This window comes from Oreochromis aureus, linkage group 12 (genome assembly GCF_013358895.1).
Source record: "Oreochromis aureus strain Israel breed Guangdong linkage group 12, ZZ_aureus, whole genome shotgun sequence".
NCBI classification, from domain to species: Eukaryota; Metazoa; Chordata; class Actinopteri; order Cichliformes; family Cichlidae; genus Oreochromis; species Oreochromis aureus.
The window spans coordinates 3,556,937-3,575,307 of NC_052953.1; the positions used below are offsets into that span (position 1 = coordinate 3,556,937).

At 39.2% G+C, this 18,371-nt stretch overlaps 1 protein-coding gene and 1 long non-coding RNA gene across 6 annotated transcripts in view; both read right to left on the reverse strand.

Moving 5' to 3' along the window:
• slc4a4a (solute carrier family 4 member 4a) overlaps positions 1-5,461 on the reverse strand; it is a 64,751-nt gene extending 59,290 nt beyond the window's left edge. For 2 of the 5 annotated variants that reach the window (XM_039621007.1, XM_039621008.1), the window contains exons 1-2: positions 5,124-5,459; positions 4,502-4,603 (exon numbers count right to left, since the gene is read on the reverse strand). In XM_039621007.1, the coding sequence (XP_039476941.1) occupies positions 4,502-4,542 (41 nt within the window). In that variant the 5' untranslated portion in view covers positions 4,543-4,603; positions 5,124-5,459. Of the gene's footprint in view, positions 1-4,501; positions 4,604-5,045 lie in introns of all 5 variants that reach the window. The other 3 variants (XM_039621005.1, XM_039621006.1, XM_031756573.2) reach the window with 3 other exon arrangements.
• A 5,769-nt stretch (positions 5,462-11,230) lies between these two features.
• On the reverse strand, positions 11,231-13,231 carry LOC120443158. The gene is made up of 3 exons (XR_005615198.1): positions 13,026-13,231; positions 12,710-12,874; positions 11,231-12,406 (listed from the first exon to the last, which is right to left on the reverse strand). It is a non-coding gene; the product is annotated as an uncharacterized LOC120443158 (long non-coding RNA).
• Between the last annotated feature and the right edge of the window lie 5,140 nt (positions 13,232-18,371).

Genomic DNA, 18,371 nt, shown 5'->3' on the forward strand with positions numbered 1-18,371 from the left:
AGAGTTTTTCTTTGCCGCTGTCTGTGCTGCTCAGAGGGGACCATCCAACTGTTGGCGTGTTCTCTCTAATATTGTACAGTCTATATGCAGCACCCTGTTGTGATTGCTGATTTGGTGCTACACAAATAAAACTAAACACTGAACAGTCACGTAGGACAAGCTGGTTTCTAATCCTCTGCTGGGATTTTTCATTGACATTATCCAAGTCTTTGTTCCCTGCATTTAGTTTATATGATAAACAGAATGGAAACAGATTATAAAACTGATCTGATGTCTTTTCTTCGACACGCCTTCTTCATCATCAGCTCACAAAGATTCAGAATCTTTTTAAGCCCTTAAAAGCTTAAAGTTAAAATAACACATCTGCTCTTACTGAGGTGTACCACCTGTTGGCCCATGCGTGGCTGTTTAGCTCTTTGAAATATTTTCTCAGTTAACGCCAAGTTGCTTTTACTGATTTCTTTTTCTCTGTGCATCCTGAACATGTGATCTTTTTATTATAAACTATGCGAGGCTCGTTTATTACTCCTCACTTATGTACCAATAATGCATAAACACACATTTACACCATATGAAATCTCTTAAAGATTTTACCTTAATGCAGTCACAGAATATTTGACGTTTTCCAAAACAGTCCCATTTTTATTAACCTGTCTGCTGAAGTTAAAAGCCTCTTAACTGTTAAATACAAAGCAATTAATTATTGAATTAATTTAACAACAATTAGTGGTTTGCTCATCCATCCATTTCTCCCACTAATTAATTAATTATAAAGCAAAAACAAAAATCTCTGAAATCTCAAACAGGATTTGCTGCCTTTTTTGTTCACATCAAAGTAACATTAATATGTTCCACTGTCAAAAGGTCAGAGTGACATATGAGAAGATTGTGAGGTGTTTTATTAGAAAGCTATTTTACTCAGTTTCTAACAAAAAGAACACAAACACACTAAAAGATGAGAAAACATTAATAAAATTCATTTTTTTAAGCCACAAAGTTAACATAGTGGGGCGTAATCTCAGATCGAAAGTTTAAAATGTCATACGATGTTGTAGATCAAAAAGGTCCTCTGCACATCTCGTATTGATCTACTGGATCAATGAAAGCACTTTTTTCTGTGTTTTGACGTTTGACAAAACAGTTAATCGTAAAAAATAATCAGCAGAGAAACTGATCATGGATATTGAAACCCCAACAGCGCCAATAAATTAAGGTATTTATATTTGGTTATTGCATGTAGTGAGGAGATATAAACACTTCTTCACTATTTTAATGATTTTAGGTCACAGAGGGTTTGACAGTTTGGGGATGAGAGGGCTCAGAGGTTAAAGGTCAGCTACAGAACAGTTTTTTTATCTGCTGTCCTGAATGTGAAGGGACTCATTAATGCATTAAGCTGTGTAATTATCATGCATGTAAAATAGCATGTTTACTCTTTCTAAGTCGTGTTGGGCAAAGCTATAAAGACAGAGCAGGAAGGGTGTGTTTGCAACAATCCACCAAATTATCAGCGTTAGAGTCTCTCTCATCCAGGACTTAATGATATTACCTAATATTCAGGTAAAGCCTGAGTCATGACCCTCGTCAGCCTGCTATCCTTTCCATCTCTCTGTGCGTTAGCTCCTTTCTGCAGGAATTGCAAAGAAGGTGTGGCTTGTTCTCAATCAGCCACACCAGCCCACCTGGGCCCGGTGCACCTGTGCCTTACAGCAGCCATCAGAGTTCAGGTCCTGTGATGCTCTCTTCCCTGAGACACTGCTTTAGATTTTGGTTGCTCCTTTGGTTTCTGCCACTCACTCAGACCACTGACTGTACGAACTACACGCACAGGATAATTTAACTTCTTATGTTTCTTTAATTTAAAGTAAACTGCTTCTTAACTGGTGCATTTTGCCATGCCCATGCAGCCTGGTTTGTGATTTACTGATTAAAAAACAAGCTTCAGTTTTGATGTGGCTGAGTCAACTTCTTAAGAGCTTTAAAATAACACTAAGTTTCAGTCACATCTAAAACTGTGGTTTTGTTATCTCTGCACTTCACTGGTTTTCCTGCTAATGCTGTCGTTCCCACTTCCTTCATTGCCACCTATGGAACAACCAAGGACATAACAGGCCAAACTCCACTCGGCCTCGGCTGACTGCGCACACATGCCTGCACTAAATTTAAGGTAAGAGAAGAGGGCAACAATGAGAAACGACCTCGTGTTATAATCCAAAAACTCTTCCTTGATTTTTTTTTTTTTTTTATCTGCTTCTATTCTAACTCTACAACATAAACAAGTCTAAAATATGACATGAAACCAAAACCTTTGAGCCTCAACTCTTAGTATTGGGTTAAGCATAATCTGCCAGTCTCTGTTACTAGATTTAAACTGCATAATGAAAAATAACAAATCCAAATGCCGACTGATAGGATGGGTCTGAACTTATTTCACCTTTCTAAGTTGGCTTAAAGATCAGTCTCATATAATATGATCTCATGAGTTCATGAAAGTACATTCTTTATATCTTCCTTCATATGCTTTGCTATTTAGAAACACGGGTATTATTGTATTTAAAAAGTTACAATTGTTGGGTATATCTCCGCTAGTAAAACATAACTCATAGATTTCTGAGATCAGGCTATATTTTTTCTGTTATATTCAGACATTCATCTCCTTCAGCTATCATCCCAACATTTACTTTATCTTTCAGTATTTCATTTGTGCTAAAAAACAAAGGTCGGGCTGTAGGACTAAAGACAGCAAAGTCTCGTCTCTGAATACTCGTGCACGTGTAAGTCAGCTCACTGTGGACGAGGCTAGCTTCCACTGAAGACTCAGTTGGCTGTAACTCTTTTTAAGTATAAATTAAAAAACACAAACACAGCTGAACTCGTTCAGAGGGATTAAATCACTTTTAAAGCCTTCATAGTTCATTCATTTAAAACAAAAGTGGTAGGTTCAAAATTATAGTAAGAAATCATGTGTAAAAAGAATGTGTGGTGTCTTGTGAGACCAAAATGTAAAAAAAAAAAAATGATTCTTACCAAAAGAATGCAGAAGACAATACATTACGTGCACCCTTACATAACTTTTATTGGGCAAAACTTCAACAGAAGATCGCTGCTTTCACACAAAGAAAGTTCAGGACTTGACCTTGAACCTGCTTGTAACATAGAAAGCTTTCCATTACCTTTGCTTTTAATGGAAGCTCTGTTAAAATCATGCTATTGTATCTCTCCAGTTAGAACAGAATGAATGCAGCTAAAAATGCAAATCATACTAACACGTATGTAAGTTTCATTAATCAATAATTGACACTCTGCATGTATTAAAGATCAGTAACTAAACCTTGAAACAACCCCTATGAAAAGCTGTACAAGCAATCAGAACCTAGAGGGCTGTTACTTTGCACTTACATTAGTGCAATCTGTCCCTTCACAGATAACTTATCAGCCTCTCTGTCCTCACTGCAACCTGCATGTAGCGTGCACTCTCTGTCTGTGTCTCCAAACCATGGAAACATCAAACAACCTGAAGGCATCCACATTGTGTTGTGGCATACAGCATCTGCTGCGGTCATCACGTGAGATATGAAAAAAATGCATCCAGGTCACGTCTCGAGTATCTTGAATTCTGTAAAGGCAAATCTCCCTGCAACAACTAGCAACAACTAGGGCAGAGGAGAAGCTCATATTACTCTGAAACTCAAAAGGAGGGGTTCTGTGCACAGTGAAAGGATATCTGCAGCTTTCGTTCAATAGTTTCTTGGCAGCTATCACAGCTGAAGATCAGACTGTTGGGTCTAAATAAACACAGGTGTTTACGATTATGCTTCCAATCATCATTCAGACACTTTTTCCTCATTCGTTTTTGATCAGATTGATTAAGTGTAATAAGCTTTGCTTTTAATTGCCTGTGTAGGGTTGGACGGTGATTACATGAGTTAGTGGGGACTACAGGGGCACTTCCTCGTGTTTTTTATCGGGTTTCTAACTACAGCCTTGAAAAATGCAATCATAAAGCTGCAGCAAGATGTGGACTTCTAAGATTTTTTTTTTTTTTTTTTAAAAGATTCCAAGTGTTTTTAAAAATGCAATAATATATCAGAATATCCAATATTAGATGTGATGGTGGTGTTTTTAAAGTATCTTCACCTTCCAATCAATTATATGTAAAGTGATAGAATCCATGTAAAACAATTACATGACCGTTCAAGTGTCAAGGCTTACTCTTTAACATGTTCAAACCTAAACTGACCTTACATGGCTGGGGGTTTGTTAATGGCCAACTTTCCTGCCTGGACATGTGGAATTTATTACAGGAGCTACGCTCAAATTCAAGGATTTCCTTTTTTAAATGAGTCTGAAACGCAGAAGCTCAAAGAATAAACTGAACGCATTATTTTTTATGCTTTTACTTTTTAAATCAAAACATCATAATTCATCATAAGCACGAGCAGCTCTTTGTACACAGATATTTTAGCTCTGCTATGAAAAAGCGTCTGATGGAATCACTTACTTCTTGTTGCCACTCATCTCTGCAGGTCGCGTGCGATACATCTCCTTACTGAATGTGCTGAGTAGAGCGGATCAGAGGAGCGAGCGGCTGCTGATGTTTGACCTGACAGAGTAACACAGAGAGAGGTGATTTCCCTGCTCCGGAGTCTTTCACAGGCAGGTCTTACACACAGGAATCACAGCAATGTGCTCCATCTGCTGCTGGTGGTGATGCTGTAAAAGTTTATCAAAGGTTACACTTAAAATCACAACGCAGGAAAAATGCAGCATATGATGCTGCCATTCACACTGAAAGATCAAGCAAGCGGACTTCATTAACTTTGTACTTGTGTGCAGATCCTTTGACTCCCAGAAAACACCATCAAATCAACTTGAACGAGTAAACGGCCTGACCAAAGCAACAGCTGCGCATTTTACGCGCAACCCATTCTTGAGTATTTGTAATTTACCAAGTTGAGCATTCAAAGTGACGAAACGCAAGATAAAGTCTACAGGCTCTTGAAGACACCTGCAGAAAAATGAAAAGAAAAAAGGTGATTTCTTACCAAGGCGTCTTTTTACGCATGTACACGAGGCAGGAACACGTTCAACTGTCCAAAGTGAAACTGGAGTTGCGGACTTACCTCTGTGGTATTGATCTTTGGCTTTGTGTCTTTGGTTCTTATCGTCCTTCCTTCGCTGGCATGCAGATAAGAGGTACTACTTCCACTTCTTAGAGTAAGTTTGAATGTGGCATTGTGACCGCAGCTGCGCTCAGCGTGCAGCCTCTATCTCCCGGACCATCCTTCCTTCAACGCCACTCCTCCGGTGGGAGGTCAAACTGCCCCTCCGCTGCACCGTCCCGTTTTTCTCCTAGCTTTTTTTTTGTTCCAGCTGAACCATTGCACGGTTTAACCGCGCGGGCACGATGTTTGAACGCACGCGGATATTCGCAGTAAAGTCTGTCCGAACTAAAATCACGCACAAAAAGAGCGATGTTGGATTTAAATAATTCAATTAGATACTCAGAAATTAGTAAACATTTCAAATCTGTTCACCTGTACTTTCTGGAATCACGTTTAACTTATTACTATTGGATATACTTTTGGCTCACATAACAATCAGTGGATGCTTTCATCAGGCACGTGCAGAGGGGGTTAGCAGAGGGGGCTTGAGCACCTGCGCCTTTCCTGATGGATGCCCCAAGTGCCCTTTTCTTGAGATTTTTTTTTTTAATGTCTGTGTGTGTGGAGTCCTGCCTGTGCCCCTCAACAATAACGTTTAACTATTAATCACAGTTTTGCTAAATAAAGGATCCGGCTTGCATCAGTCACATGATGACCATACGCCAGTGCTCGTCCTTGATGGCATAGCAAACTGGTTATGAGCCGGGAACGAACTTGCAAAGACCACATCCATTTTTTGCCATCTGGGCGATGCAGAGCTGTAGGAGAAATTAAATGGGAGATGCAGACTGATGCAACAGAAACCAGTAAGTAGGGTGTACAGCGTACACTGTAGTCTAAAGCACACAGGAGTATTAGCTTATTATGTACACATTGGTAAGTTGTCTTGTGGCAGCTGACGAATTGAAACACATGAGGGTGCTGTGTGTGCAACAGCACTGATTGTATCTCTACAGTTTAAACATTTAATAAGCTTTCTGCCTGCACAGAGTGGATAGTCAAACAAATTGAATCCTCATAAATACATTCTTTTATATTTTTTACTTTATTTATTTGTTCATATTACTTTATTATTATAGCACTAGGAATAAATCATATGGGAACGATTCTGGATCAGCAAAATCATGCAAACTTGTGGCCATAGTATATACACTATATACTATGTAATGTCACTGTATGTGCATGTGTCTGTGCCTGTTTTATGTGTATAGATTTTTTTTAGTTATTACTCAAGTATAAAAACAATTATAAACACAATCACAATGTTTTATAACATTTTTCTATCATTACTTTATTATGGATTAGGTGCAAGAGCTGGTAATTGAGGATAATTAAATCACTTTATCCTTGAGCCCCCGCCCCATGGCTTCCATTAGATGCGGGTAATGTCCAGCATTACTACAGCTTCTAAAGAGGAAACCTGCTGAAACTGCTGACTTAGTTCAGCAGCTAGAGAGCGCCATCTGTTGGAAGAAATATTGCAAGATTGGCTCAGTCAACCTTCCTACTTGGCTGTAATATCAGCATTATCATCACCAGCTGCAATAAATGGAAAGTAAGTTTCTCATGGCATGGCTGAAAAAAGGGTTTTCATTCTTTTTGTTGAAGGCTCTTTTTTACCTGAGTCTTCCTCACACTATGAAATTATTAACTATAGCTTACCCTATTATAAAAATAATAGTCGTTTGTGATGTCTTGGTTTAAGCCACTGTTAAAGTTTTCTTTCCTTTTTTAGGATCCTAAAGTCTCACATTCTAAATCAAAACTCTTATCTTATCATCTGCTTTGTTTCAGAAAACCGTTCACTAAGGTCTTTTCTTGGTTTGGAACCCACTTGACAGTTAAATACACCAAATACTTGCAATATTAAAGTGAGACAATGGCTAAAGTTAATAAAACTGTCACTGTCCTACATCAGCAATGTACCCCAGCAGGTCAGCCTGCTCAGGAATAGCTTGAGGGTCGAGTCTTGACCCATCTTTGCCAGATCCCAAAGGAGCATCTGTAGGATGTGGCAGCACAGACCGAATCCTAGGTGGGCCACCCTGCAAACCCACAGTATCCAAAAGATGTGCTGCCAACCACCTGGTCCCAGCAGATAAAACGGTCTCCTGTCCATTAGATGACAGCTGGTTTGAAGCAGGTAAGGTAGACATTAAGTGTAGATTCAGTGCATCCTTAAACATTTAGCTTTCATCCCTCCCAAATTTTGGACAGATTCTTTCAGACTAAAGAATCATTGATAACCAAAATGGTTTCCAGAGACAATGAAACTACTGAAAGCAGGAAATCCACCAGTATCAAGTTTTAATTGTGCACATTTAAGAAAAAAAGGCAGAACAAACTGGTTAATGTTTCCAGACACCGACTATTTATGGAGAATCTGGTGGCCAGCCATGGGGTAAAAGGAGTTTTATTAACATTCCACACAGACCTGACTTTCCAGGAAGAGGTGAATATTTAATTTGGAAATAGAGAAACAATTATCATCAGTCACCTTTGCCAGTTTTTGCCGGTGTAAAAACAAATCCAGGCAAAGCCAAGTTGAAATTGTTGAGCGATGGAAGACATTAAGTGTAGATTCAGTGCATCCTTGAACATTTAGCTTTGTATCCCTCTAAGTAAAAATGTCAAAATACATAACTCAAAATCTCAAATTATTAAGTCAAAATTTTGATGTTAGCCCAAATATACGTTTTTTTAATAAGAAAAAATGTTTTTAGTGGCATAAAAAAACTTCCATACTGAACAGGGATTTTAATATAAGTGTTGAATGTTTCTGCCTCAGCCAGATCATTTCTATACAAATGAGTCTCCAGGTATTAAAAATGCTTTTAAAATGCATTTTCTCTATTTCATTTCCATTATCCATAAATGGCAGCAGATTCTGAGAACATAAACTTCCACAGGTAATAATCATTTACTCACGATTCAACATATTTATAACTTTTTTGGTTTGTTTTTTGAAAATATTTCCTCAGAATTAAGCAGCGACTCAAACAATTGTGCCTTAATAAACTCATGTTTATATCAAACTGTTGTCAGCTTAAACCTTCATGCTATCCAGATTTTAACACCAATACAGTAAGTTTTGGTAAATTTATCTTACGTGGAAATTGTTTTTACAAACACTTGGGAATAAAACGCTTCATTCAGACAATCAGCAGATCAACAGATAAGATTGTAGCATTAAGCCAAAAGCATTAAAGCATCTTATTTACTTGTTATCAGTGTGTTCTGCATAACACTAATATCAAATGAGGTGTATTAAGCCTCCAGATAACAAAGCCTGTGTGTTAGCTTATGCCAGTAGCTCCTTTGTTTCCCATTTGTTTTACTGGCTATGCGATAAAAATATTTATAGGAAAAGATTTATGATGGATGACCAAGCAAACATCCACAAATTTAATTCAAATTTTGCATGTACACAATGAAGACTTCGCTATTCAGAGCAGAGTGAACACCACTGTTTATGACACACTTATGGACAAACTGTAGGAAAGCGAGTTTATGGAAACTGCATTTAGCTTCTAATGCCATGAGGTTATTATTGAAGTGGCCTGTGTGGATCAGAGCAGGCTGGAGTCAGTCGTTTAGTGCCTTATTATCTCCATCCATCCATCCATCCATCCATCAATACTTGTGAGAATGAGATGAATGTGGGCTCAACAAGTATAAAGTCTTATATCTGTCTCCACTGTGGGGACACTGGTCCAGGTGCCTCTTAACGGTGGCTTTTGTATTGTTTTATGAGACTGTTTGTTTTCATGGACCATGAGTCTGAAGAAAAGATTGGTTGAGACTATTTACTAAATTTAACACAGGGCCAAACACAGTGGAAGGGTTAGTGATCTCTGGTGAATTCAATTAAAAAGTGTTCGCTGAATCCAGCACCACACACAGAAGGAAAGTGGCCGGATTAAACTGATCACTCAAATAAGGAAACAGGCTATACCATAGCTGGACTGGCCATCGGGCATACCGGGCATTTGCCCGGTGGGCCGATGGTGATTTTTCGTTTTTATGGGCCGATGGGGGTTTTTTTCTTCGTTTTTTTCCGTAACGGTATAAACACTGAAAGGTGGTGGATTGGCCAGATGCTGGGAGATGTGTAAAAATAACTCAATTGTTTGGTGGTGGCTGTTGCGGAGCTTCTACAGATTCAATAACATTAGCAAGTGGTGGAGGCCAGCAGATGCAACACGCTGGCAGGTGGATGACAGAAAGGCAGGAGGAGCAGAGACCCGAGGCGGTGAACTGAACTTCAGGTAAGAAGTTATGACCTGCAGTCTATCTGGGTCAGATATAAACCAAGTTTAGGTGGAGTTTATTTTCGTTATGCTGACTTTTTACAGTCAGTTACAATAACTCGTACTGCGTACTAGCTAGCATGACGTAGTTTATATACTGCTGGGCGGGTGCTATGTTGATGTTGAACTTGTTTTATCTTATTTATAAGGTTAGTTGTTAGAGTTTCCAACCTTCCCGTAAAAAACGGAATCGTCTCGTATACAGAGAAAATATTGCGCGTTTCGTATTGAGGTGAAAAGGAACACAGTTTGTCCCGGACTTCAGCTACAATGAAAAAAACACAAAGCTGGAGTTATTCTGTGTCTTTGCTGCACAGCTGCCTCTTCTCCTCTCATTCTCTCCCCCTCCCTCTCCTGTTTCTACTTCAATCATGAAACTGATCAATGATCAGCTGATCGGCTTTTCTCTCTTGTTTATTTATCGCCCACTTTGCGCCAGTAAGAGGAAACCAGCGGATGTCGCGCTAAACAACAGCAGCACGTTTAAGCTTTAATATTAATTTCTAGTATCAGCTGATGTTTGCTGGAGCCACAGCTGTAAAGCTGCTGGTCATGATGTCGGTTTGGATATGTGGTGAGAGGGAAACATGCAGATGAAACCAGGAGATGTCCTTACTGAATCATCAGAGCTGAACAGGTGATGGAGAAACAGGTTTACCTTTTAGGTGACATGAATGAGTTGAAGGGAAGTTATGAGCTGTTTCTGAGAGACAAATAACACCAGGATCCTTTTCTAAGTAGCTGACAGCTGGTAACTGTGCAGGGGCGGGTCTAGGAAAGTTTTGCCAGGGGGCCAGGCAGGGCATTAACAGGGAAAGGGGGGCACAAATAAAATACTTTTCTTTCTTATTCTCATTTAAAATGTCTCGCTTTTAACAAATAATTATCTGAATCTTACAACAAACATTTTCATCTGATGTAAAATGTATAGAAATCCATTACTGTACATAGTAATTTTTTTTAGGGTCCCATCATAATTTCTTCAGAAGTAGCTAAGTACTGTTTATGATGCCAGCATTTTCCCACATTTTCTAGATACTGTACCAGTACTGTGTGTAAAATGCCATCAAAAAGTCAATTAAGTTTTTCTTTCTCATCTGTCTTTCTGTCTCCTTTCACTTTTTAAAGGTTGCCATGTTAGAAAAAATATTTTGCCCTGCCATGCTGTTTATTGATGTGGTAAATGAATGGTTTATGAAAATATATCTAAATCTGTCATCAGTAATCAGTAATGATCATGTCTCACCTCTAGTCTTCTCTGTCTTAATTTCAGGTTTTCACCATGTGTTGTAGATAGTTCAGGAGGTTAACTCCACCAAGCAGTCTACTTTCGGGTACTGTTTAGAATACCAGAATAGGGAGGATGGTGTAGGTTTAAGTTTATTAGATTGTGTCAGGAGTTTTCCTGTATTGCAACTCAGGTCAGAATAAAAACGCTCAGACAGGTTTAACGTGTACACAGGTGAGACTCAGGGAGAGACTCGCACCGTGCAATAGTTGTCAGCCTTTTTATTCATAGCATTCTCAGAGACGTACAGGAAGAGATCAAATAGAACTGTGCAGGCTTCCTGTTGAGTCTGCACTTCCCCATTTAAGTGTAACTTCCCCATTTAAGCCGAACACTGACAGAGCAAACACATCTAGATAATGAAATGTACTTTTAAACATAACATAATAAAAATCCTAAAATCCTAAAAAATCTCTTAACAGATTGATACATATATACCAACAAGACAGCATACATCACTGTGACAACAGCGTTTGTTTTTATTCAAAGACTTTATGGTTTTTCCTATAATACCTGGTGGGCCAGTCTCTAGTCAAAATGCCCGGGCCGATTTTTTGTCCCAGTCCAGCCCTGGGCTATACCGTTGTATTTTTCTTGGACCATTATTTTCATTATATTATATTCCATTAAACTCCAGTTTTCCTAACTTTTTTAGTAATTGGATGTATGCTTCAGTGGATTCAGTTGGTTTACTTGCCCTTGTCTGATAAAGAATCATTTGACTTTCAGCTGCTGGTTCAGGTTTCATTAGACAGAATCAAATGAGTCATAAAATCAAAAGAATGAATCCAAAGGTCCAAGAAGCTGCACAGAGCTGCAGAAAACACTTACTAGCCTATTAGATTAGACCATTTGAGGTTTTTTTAATATGCTTCAATGAAATGCTGAAAGTTTATTTAAAATGATTTGCGCATCAGTTGCCACATTGTTATTTGAATAAGGTAGGGTGGGCTATTCTTTCAGATAGTTCAGTAGAAATTGTAATGCAAAGCTACAAGAAGATATTCTAGGTATTTAAATGTTCTTGCCCTGAAAAAGTCCATCCATCCATCTTCTGTTACTTATCTAGGGCAGAAGTCTAAACAAAGAAGGTGGGACTTCACTCTCCCCAGCCACCTCCTCCAGAGGCATTCCCAAACAAGCTGTGGGACATCATCTCTCTGTAGGTCTCTCACAGACCACCAGTCTAGAACCTCCTGCTGCAAAATGCACTTATGCAAACCCTTATGCTCAAATACAATGTTTTTCTTTATGAACAAACGGTTGTTTAGCACTAAAGTCCAACAACAGATGACCACTTGGCTTCAGATCAAGCAAGCCTTTTTTGCCTGTCACACTCCTCCAGGTCACACTGTCAGTCCTCGAGCAGCACATTGGAGTCCCAAGCAGAGATGCCTTCATCCTGTCCATGCCCAAGTCATGAAAAGTGCTGTTTAGAATCAGAGTCACACGTGTGCACCATTTCTCAAAGGCACAGAAACATTGTCAATGGTCGTAGGGAAGATGTGTTAGGGTGCTTGTATTGTCCCTTTTCCCCCCACTTTACTGGGAATCCTTAACTGCTTTCTGGAAAACTAAACTTGGTTGCTGTATAACTTGTGATTGTTCTCAGAGCTCGTATTTGTCACCTTTAGCCTCTTTACCTATATGCAAAAACAAGAGAATAATATTTAACTTTGAAATTCACTTTAACCTTTCAGGTTAATCTGACACAATCATCAATAAATGTTGGAGTGTTGCCAAATCAAAACTAGGACAGGGATTTCTGCTGCCATGGGGAATTTTGGTGTCTGAACATCCAAAGCAAGGGGAAAAGAAAGTACATCTTTGTTACATTATAAACCTTTTCATGGCAGGACACAATAAAAAAAATCATCTGCTCCCCACCAGATTCTGAAATTAGTGAAATGCCAGATGCTGCTAATCAAATACACTTATTAACTGACCTTCAGCAGTGTTGCTGTCCATCACTAATGGGTGTAAGGATATTTCTAAATAATTTGAAGTCCAGTACATGGTGAGGAAGGTTATTCAAAAGTGGAAAATATTAGAGACCTTTCCCAGTATTCCCATTAATGGAAATCCCAGGAAATTCACCCCAAGGTCAGACTCTGCAAGTGCAAAAAAGCAAAAAGACTCTACAGACCTCAGTTAGCGTGCAAATTTTTAAAGGTCATGACATTACAATTTCAAAAAGCCCAAACAAGTGTGTTTTGTTTGGAAGGGTTGCTGGGAGAAACCGAACATGGCAGCACAGCTTACGTTTAGTCAAAGTTGCATCTGAACGATGTCCTGTTGACAGACAAGTCCAAAGTGGAGATGTTTGGCCGTAACGCACAGCACCAGATTTGGAGAAAATCAAACACCTCACACTGTCAGCACGGAGGTGGGAGTGATGAGTTGAGCTCTGGCAGTCATTAAGTGGACCGTGAAGTCCTCTGCATAACAAAGCACGTTAGAGTCAACTGTGATGCCTTCTGTCTCACAGTGAAGCTTTGGCCCAAACTGGGTCACACAACAAGTTAATGATCTTAGCAGCAAATGTCCAACAGAATAGCTGAAAAATTAAGAAAGTTTCTGCAACGGCCTTAATCAAAGTCCAGACTATAACTGACTGAAATGCTAAGAGAGCTGTGCATAAACAGATACCTGCAAACTGAAGCAAACTACAAATTCCTCCACAGCAATGTGAAAGACTGATAAAGTCACGCAGGGAACAACTGTTTCAAGTCTGTGCTGCTAAAGAGTTTCTACAAGCGACTGAATCCAGGGGTCGTCTTCGATTTTCACCTGCTGCTTCTGCAATTTGTCTTCATTTTTGTTAAACAAATATTGAATCTGCTCAGGACCAGATGTTTTATTTGTTTGCTTTTTGTTTTTTGGTTGTTTTTTGGGGGGAGGACCCTTAGAATGTAAAGAGGATGTTCCTTCTTTTTCACATGAACATTTAACGTTGATCATTTCTAATCAATCAAATTAATCAAAGATCTCTGTGATTTGTTTTTATGACTGATTATACTTAATTATTGCTTTTAATGTAAAAAAAAATGTTTTACCACTCTAGCTTTACTTTTTGACATCACAAATTGTGCATGCTTTTGTGTTTCAGTGAACTAAGTCTGGACTTTCTAATTTTCTAAAGAATATTCAAGACAAACATCAGTTTTTAGTAGAACGTGAGTCAATGATTCGAGTCTGATGTTTTCACTGTAGCTACTTACATTTTCCAGAAGCTGAAATTTGTTCACAAAACAGTGTTTTGTGTTTTTATTCACAACACAAAATATTGTTAAGGCTAACATTCATACAGCATATCTCACACAAGTTGGTGTGAGAAGGACTTTCTCCCTCATAATTGTGTGTATGATGCAAAACAGCTGCTGTTTTACACATTTACAACCACACACATGTCAGCGTTTCGATGTTTTTCCCTCATGGACGACGAGTTTCATCCAGAGGAAAAAAAAAAAGCAAAGTGGAGGGAGACGGGAAGCCATAATAACATGGATGTCGTGGAGCGGAGCGTGGATGTCTCTGTTTCATGATCCTCCAGCTTTAGTTCACTTTACATTTCATAAACATAAAGCCTATTAAGTATTTGACTTGCTTTTCCCTTTAAAGAAGACTTTGAGAGGTACTTGCTGGGGTTCATGGATGCTTTGTAGTTTGAAGGTGTTAGGCAACCATCCGATGCTGCTGTTTTGATCCATGTTGTCTTTTACTCTCTGCCAGCTCCTGCCTTTGATGTGAAATCCTTCCAGGAAATCTAGTCCACCTCCTTTGACGTCTAATCCTTTCGTGACGTCAAAATGATAGAAAACAAAAGCAGAAGCTATTTATTTTCCATCATAATTGTATAATATTTCTTAGAATACAAAGGTTTTATGTGAAGACGTATGTCATTTTAAATAAAAGGAACAAACCTTCAGTTATTTTCTGAGGGCACTGGGTTGAGTTTGCCCAACATTATTATTATCCCATCTTGACTTGAATCAAAGTGATGGAGGTTTATTTCTGTGATTAATCTGCTTTTTTTTCCACCCATGAACCATTTTATGCTGAATTGTTGAGATTTTGTGCTTCAACATGTTTTCCTCACTTTCACACTGAAGCGTGTCTGGGTGAGATTCTGTTAAACACGTTATTGTCTTATTGTATTCCTTATTTGCATTTGTGTTCGCTTTGGGCTATACAAAAGTGACTGACTTTAAGAACATTTACACTGATGTTTTCAGAGTAAAGAGCATACAAGCCTGGGATTGAACTGACAAAGCATCTGCCTATGCGTGCCACCTCCTGCAGATGGAGGGTGGATGCATGTAACTCACTCGGGCTGAGCCCAGTCAGGCCTCATGGCTTAGCGCCTGAGCCCCATCCTTCAGGCCTGGCTCCAGGATGAGGTCAGTGTTGCAGATCCAGAAAAGGTTCTTGGTGTCCCCTTCACTTAGTCTGATCCCTAAAGGAGGACCAATTTGCTTTGCCCTTAACAACATATTTCCTGAGATCACATGAGCATAAATCCCTCCAGCGCAGTAAGGTGATGATTCACACAGGGATGAGGATTTCTGTAACTCAGAAGGAGCTTAGGTAGACGTAATGCTCCTCCTGAACACCTGCAATGTGAGACCCGAGTTGGAGAGGCCCAGACCCAGTACAGACCCGGAGCAGACTCAGGATACACACAGGGTCAGACCTCTTCATTGTTTTGGAAGCATCCCGAGCTCCTCCTGGATTGGCTGGGGGGAATGGATGAATAAAAAACAAGAGTATTACCTAAAGATTAGGTCCAAACCTTCTCAGTTTATCTTTTAATTTGTTTTAATTCAGCTTATCAATCTCAAAAAGGACACTGAAACTAACTGACACACTGAGCATCATCTCTTCATTCAGACAAAATCTCTTCACTTACTTTCTGTTCTCGTTGGAGTTACAGAGATGGCACAGTCTGAAAAAAACAGCCACCTAGCAGACTAAAGCAACAGGTTCTGTAAACATCAATAACCCCTGAAATAAAGCAGGAGGGCAGAAATGCACAGCTGAGGGGGAAAGGAAATGGAGATGGATTAGGAGCAGACTGAAGACATAAACAAATATGACAAGACTGGAGAGCAGGATTAATGTCTGTGGTGATGGTGGATAAGAAAACTTTGAGTTATTGAAGAATTTCGTGAGAGTAAGCATCTGGAATTTCCTTAAACTACGTCACACGACAGTCTATGTGATGTTTGATGGAGTTATAATAAGGTCATGAATACATATTGTTCTGGTTGGATTTAACGTAAATGCACAGTGTTTATAACATTTTGTCAGCAAAGAGGTGAAAAAGCCTTGATGTGCACCAGAACTGGTGGGCAGATGTTCTCGTGCAGCTGTCTGTGAGGGCAGACAGAAAAGCGTTGGGAGAATCCTGCTCACCAAACTGAACTGACCTCACAAACACAAACTTTTTTTTAAACCCTGTATTTCAAATAATAGTAGTTTTAACTGCCTTTTAACATTAAAAAAAAACCCTTTCGCTGTCAAATATTTGTGATACCTCAATGAACTGTTTAGATCACCAACAGAGCGTTGGCCATTGGGATCAAACATTCAATTCAATTCAATTCAATTTTATTTGTACAGCGCCAAATCACAACAACAGTCACCTCAAGGTGCTTTATATTGTAAGGTAGACCCTACAATAACACATACAGAGAAAAACTCCAACAATCATATGACCCCCTATGAGCAAGCACTTTGGCGACAGTGGGAAGGAAAAACTCCCTTTTAACAGGAAGAAACCTCCGGCAGAACCAGGCTCAGGGAGGGGCGGGGCCATCTGCTGCGACCGGTTGGGGTGAGAGAAGGAAGACAGGATAAAGACATGCTGTGGAAGAGAGACAGAGATTAATAACAAGTGTGATTCAGTGCAGAGAGGTCTATTAACACATAGTGAATGAGAAAGGTGACTGAAGAAGAAACACCCAGTGCATCATGGGAATCCCCCAGCAGCCTACACCTACTGCAGCATAACTAAGGGAGGATTCAGGGTCACCTGGTCCAGCCCTAACTATATGCTTTAGCAAAAAGGAAAGTTTTAAGCCTAATCTTGAAAGTAGAGATAGTGTCTGTCTCCCAAATCCAAACTGGAAGCTGGTTCCACAGAAGAGGGGCCTGAAAACTGAAGGCTCTGCCTCCCATTCTACTTTTAAATACTCTAGGAACAACAAGTAGGCCTGCAGAGCGAGAGTGAAGTGCTCTAATAGGGTGATATGGTACTACAAGGTCATTAAGATAAGATGGGGCCTGATTATTTAAGACCTTGTATGTGAGGAGCAGGATTTTGAATTCAATTCTGGATTTAACAGGAAGCCAATGAAGGGAAGGAGAAATCTGCTCTCTCTTTCTAGTCCCTGTCAGGACTCTTGCTGCAGCATTTTGGATTAAATGAAGGCTTTTCAGCGAGTTTTTAGGACATCCTGATAGTAATGAATTACAGCATGTGACTTGTGGCCAGAAACTGGTCCACCAAAGTATCCAGTTGGGCCCACAAGCTGACTGTAATTAAAATTGAAGAGTGGGAGGTCATTATTTTTAGGGGTTTTGGGTAATAATCAGATCAGAGCTGAATCACTATAAGTTTTAGAGTAACACAAAAGAGAAGTAACAGAGACATTAATAGTAGCACTTATCAAGAAGCACAGGGGAACTGAGATGTTACCACAGAAATGAGGCGTGAGGAACTGAAACCAATAAAAATCAACTTGAACCAAGACACAAAACTGCAAAAGTGAAAGTCATGGCTAGAATAACCATAAACTAAAAGCAGGGGTCAAATACTTCATATTATTACCAAAAATAAAACTCACAGTCTGCTAAAAATATAAGGAAACCAAAACCAAAATCCAAAGTTCAAAAAACAGAAAAACTTCAAACACTAGAATAACAATAAAACCCAAATAGAAATCAAATATACTGACTGAGAATTCTAAAAGCCCAAAAAGTACAAAATCCCGACTGAGGCAGGTATGTTGTTTCTCAGCCATGTAAAGAACAGGTGAGGTTGGCTCGAGCTATACACGTATCATCTTCAAAGTACCACAGAAACTATTATTTCATAGCCTGCCTAATGAAAAGGTTTTACTCTACACAGAGGGACATGAATGATGTGGCTATCCATCCTACTGCTAAATTTAAAATCCATAATTTTTATGTTCCAATGAACTTTTAATTTTATTTTGGTTAACAACCGGACATTTTGCCATCTTATGATTTAAAACATGTTTTCATTACATATCTGACTGTCTAAAAAAATGAAAATAAAAGGCCCTGGCTATGTTTTATGTTGTTTTAAACTTATTTGGAATCTGGATCTCTTTGAAACGCTTGCATCTAGCCATTGTTTTGAAAAACCAAGTATAAGATTGATTATCTGATCTGGACTGCGAGATGTGGCTTTCTTAATCCAGATCATTCTGATCCAGATTAAATCTGGGCATGGTGATGAGGAATATCTTTATATATTCTCCAGTCTCTGGTAACTGTCAGTCTGGCAGTTTTATTGGTCCCTAGTCTCCTCCTGTTGTCAGTTATGGGTATCACATGTAACAGAGCTCACCTTTCTTTGTA